The sequence below is a fragment of the Phyllobates terribilis genome, unplaced genomic scaffold (genome assembly GCF_046119375.1).
Source record: "Phyllobates terribilis strain yellow unplaced genomic scaffold, ASM4611937v1 Scaffold_1__5_contigs__length_1240528914, whole genome shotgun sequence".
Classification (NCBI taxonomy): domain Eukaryota; kingdom Metazoa; phylum Chordata; class Amphibia; order Anura; family Dendrobatidae; genus Phyllobates; species Phyllobates terribilis.
This window is the reverse complement of record NW_027362761.1, coordinates 86,687,199-86,691,794: the sequence shown is the minus strand read 5'-3', so window position 1 is coordinate 86,691,794 and position 4,596 is coordinate 86,687,199. Positions and strand designations below refer to the sequence as shown.

The 4,596-nt window shown below is 45.7% G+C and overlaps 1 protein-coding gene across 1 annotated transcript; it reads right to left on the bottom strand.

Moving 5' to 3' along the window:
* Positions 1-568: 568 nt before the first annotated feature.
* Positions 569-1,759, bottom strand: LOC141271429 (general transcription factor II-I repeat domain-containing protein 2B-like). Its single transcript, XM_073681763.1, has one exon. It carries the CDS (start codon positions 1,757-1,759, stop codon positions 569-571), a length of 1,191 nt encoding a protein of 396 aa, XP_073537864.1.
* Positions 1,760-4,596: the final 2,837 nt, after the last annotated feature.

Sequence of the window (4,596 nt, the reverse complement as noted above, 5' to 3'; positions counted from 1 at the left end):
CGGCCGGGTGTCCATACTCGGTCCCCAGCCGCCCCGCGGCCAGGTGCCTACACACGGTCCCCAGCCACCTGGGGGCAGCCGGGTGTCCATAACCGGTCCCAGCTGCCCCTATTTTTTCCGGTGCACCTTATACACAAGTGCGCATACCAAAACATTACCTGTGCCCTCTCCAGTGCATTTAGAGCAGGGGTGGGCAATTAATTTTGCCAGGGGGCCGCATGAGAAATTGGGATGGTTTTAGAGGGCCGGACTAATATAATTAACTCCATTCTACCCAATACTGTATATATACATATGCTATCTTTTCATAAACAAACAGTATGTTAAACAATGCCAAGATTTAAAATACAATGAAAATACGGAGGACCTAATTACATCATTATTTAATGATAAGATGTTGAACTGCAACCAGCTTGTGATTGTTCACTTTAGAAAATTGTTAACTTTAACAGTGTTTGGAAAAAACTTGCTATTTTAGGTCAAGATATCATGTTAGTTTTTTAACGAACGGCATCCCTTTAAGTTCGTAAAGAACAGAAAATTAAACATTTCAATAACATGAAAATCTTCAATGAGAGTAATCTAGCCTGTTTTGGGCCTGAACAAGTTCATTGAAGTTAGGTTCAATATCTGAGGTGGATATGCGAAGAACAGCACACAAGTGATCATCACTGAGAGAGGATCTGTATCTGGATTTGTTGAACTTCATCAGTGAGAATGTTTGTTCACATACGTAGGTAGATCCAAAGAGAACCAACATCCTCTGAGCATGCCTCCTTATGCTTGGAAAGTTTTCCTCTTTGAGAGAAGAATAAAACTCCAGCAGTGATACTGATTTAAAAAGCTCTGCCAGTAGATTGTCAGACTGCAGATCAATGAGTTCTAACTGGACATCACTGGGTGCATTATCCACACAGCATGCAAAGGGAGAGGAAATCGTGTGCATTTCACTCTCAACTCCTTTGAAGTCTTCAAATCTTCTGGAAAATTCATCATATAAAGCCGCTAACATGGATGAATACTTGTCGAGGTGATCAGCTGATGGTGTGACTTCTTTCAGTGTTGGCACGTGAGTGAGAATTTTGTCCTTCAATTGGCTAGAAAGAAACTTCATCTTTCTCATGAAAGCTGTCACCAAGCTGAACATTTCATGTGCAAAGAGGCCTTTGCCTTGGAGCTTGCTATTTAGCTCATTCATTAGTGTAGTCACATCAATGGCAAAGGCCAGATCTGCCATCCAGTGCTTATCTGAGAACTCTGGGATGTCTTTGCCTTTCATCTTACAAAAATCCTGAATCTCAGCTCTCAGGTCCCATACTCTTTTAAGCACCTTTCCAAGGCTGAGCCATCTCACAGCGGTGTGGTAGCCTATGTCACTATGTTCACTTTCTTGCTCCTCCAACAGTGCAACAAACTGTCTGTGATTCAGCCCTCTTGCCCTGATAAAATTAACTGTCTTAGTTACAACATCAACAACATGGCTTATTTTTAGCACCGACTTGCACAGCACTTCTTGATGAATAATGCAATGCAAAAATATCAATTTCTGTTCTGGGTTTATTTCATTCACTTTATCTTGCATCCGCTTCAAAAGTCCAACGTTTTTCCCTGTCATATTTGGACAGACATCGGTTATAACACTTACTAATTTGTTCCATTTTAGGCCCAGTTTGTCCATGGATGCATTTACTTCGGTGAACAAATCACTCCCTGTTGTGGTACCTTTCATTGATCGCAAAGCTAACAGCTCTTCGGTCATCTCAAATTTTTTTGTTATTCCGCGTACAAAGATAAGTAACTGGGCGGTATCACGGATATCACAGCTCTCGTCCAGAGCCATGCAAAAAAAAATAAAATCATCAACTTTGTTTTTCAGCTGAAACTCCAAATTCCCCGCAATGTCTTCTACCCGTCTTGTTACGGTTCGTCTGGAGAAGGGCACATTTGAAAATGCTTCTTTTTTCTCAGGACAAATTATCGCTGCAGAGTCCACCAAACATTATTTGACGAACTCCCCTTCACAGAATGGCTTACTGTTTCTTGCAATTTTGTGGGATATTACAAAGCTTGTCCTGACGGCTGCATCCCTGGATGTGTGGAGCTTTGTAAAAAATCCTTGCTGCCTTTGCAGTTTTGATAGCAAATCTTCAGATGCCCGTGCCTGCTCTGCCTCTGTCAAGTTCTTGTATTTCTCTGCATGTTTAGTCTCATAATGGCGACTTAAATTGTTATCCTTAAACACAGCTATCTGCTCTCCACAAACTAAGCATACAGCTTTACCTTTGGCTTCAGTAAATAAATATTTAGAAGTCCATTCCTTTTTAAAAACTCTGCATTCTGCATCAATCTTCCTTTTTTTAATGTTAGCTGACATATTTAAGGGCTAACTGTGACCCGCAGATGTCAGGGTCTACTCTGGTGCAAGGATGATAAAGCTCACTGCGTCTGCTGGGACTCCTGTGGTTCCTGATGTATCATGAGAACAGGAGTGGTACACACATACCACATGCTTCCTCCCCTGTCCCCTGCAGCAGCCACTCTGTTCTTCTGACACTCGGGCAGAGAATCGGGACTCCCATTGGAAGAATTGTCTGCCCGAGTGTCAGAAGAACAGAGTGGCTGCTGCAGGGGACAGGGGAGGAAGCACGTGTACTCATCATTCCTCAGGAACCGGAGGAGTCCCGGCAGACGCGGTGAGCTGTGTCCCGCGGCCGGTCACATACAGAAACATTCCCCCCTTCCTTTTCATAACCAGTGTAACACAGCCCAACTCACATGCTCCAGAGACCATACAGTATGCCTGCCCTGCAGGCTCTGGAGCAGCACCAAGGCCCCCACCACAGCCCCCCTATCCCCGCACTGACTTACATAGCCGCTGCTCTGTCAGCGGTGCACGGGATGAGTCACCGCCTCAGTCCATCCAGGGATCCCAGCTTCAGAGGTTGCGAGCTGCCCCCGCCTCCTAGACCCGCCACCTAGCATCAGAGAGGACGCGCCCGGCGTGTCTATCAAGCGCCCGGCGTGTCTCTAAGTCACGGCAGAAGGAAGGAACCGGAGGAGTCCCGGCAGACAAGGTGAGATCATGCATCCTTGCTGATCTGCCGGAGTGCCTCCGCGGGCCGGTCACTGACAGCCGGCGGGCCGGATGCGGCCGGCGGGCCGCCCCCTGCCCGGGTCTGATTTAGAGGGAAGGACAGCCTAACCACAAACACGTGGACAAGTGAATGTGGCTAGGGATGGTCCATCTCACTGACGCCCTCACACTGGGTTAATATTGTGGAAGCCGTGACACAGTTGGACACTGGGATGCAACACATCCCCCAGACATAGAGGATTGCGGGTCCTGGGTCAATCATGCTTCAACACAAATTTCAGAAGGTAGACATCAGCAGTCATCGGCCTTCTTCACAACGAGTAAATTATTCATGATCATGAGGCCATCCATCTCCTTAGCTTTCTGTTCCTTGGAATGCAAGCGCATGTATGTAGTAGCGGCTAGGCCTGAGGTTTTCAGCGTTTTGGCGCATATACTACCTCCTCCGAGGATTTCTGGATGTTTTCCTGCTACTTTCCCAGTTCTATGACCGTTAAAACAAAGCTTCAGGTGATGAATGATGGATGAGGTGGTGGCAAAGGAGAAAGAGCAGGAGGAACAGGGACCATTCACATCAATATCAGGCAAGTCAACCACACATGTCTTGTAGGATATGTTTCTGTACCAAAAGGAGCGGTTCGGATACACAGTTATAGGGCATACAGTGAGTGCAATGCCTACCAAAAATTTTGAAGCACTCCAAAGCCCCTTGGAAGTGACATGGTGGTCAGAGGGCCTTAACTAATCTGTTTTTTCCATTTATAGCAACTGGATCTCCTGTACACTGTTGGACTAAGCAGTGAATGGAAGGCTTTCCAAAAATTATGAGGAACTGCAATGCCCCTTGAAACAGACGTGGATTACAGCGTACTTAAAACCTTATACGCATTATTGAGGAGTGGGTCTCCCTTAGTGTTCGCCTATGCATTGAAAAGAAAAAGATGACTATAATTAGGAGGAAATGCAATGCCCGTTGGAAGAGTTGTGGAGGTTAGAGGTAATTAAAAACATTTCAGTGACCCTTGGAAGAGCTGTGGAGTTCAGAGTGGTTTAACAAGATGGTTTTAATGCCCCTTGGAAGAGACGTGGAGGTCACAGTAGCTTAACAAGACAGTTCTAATGCCCCTTGGAAGAGACATGGAGGTCGCATTAGCTTAACAAGATGGTTTTAATGCCCCTTGGAAGAGTAGTGGGGGTCGCAGAAGAATAAAAAGACAATATCAATGCCCCGTGGAAGAGACGTGGAGGCCACAGTAGCTTAACAAGACGGTTTTAATGCCCTTTGGAAGAGACGTGGAGGTCACAGTAGCTTAACAAGATGGTTTTAATGCCCCTTGGAAGAGTGGTGGAGGTCGCAGTGGAATAAAAACACAATATCAATGCACCGCGGAAGAGACATGGTGGTCACAGTAGCTTAACAAGATGATTTTAATGCCACATACAAGAGCCATGCAGTACAACATATTAAAAACAATATTTCCATTATTGGGGAGTAGGTCTCC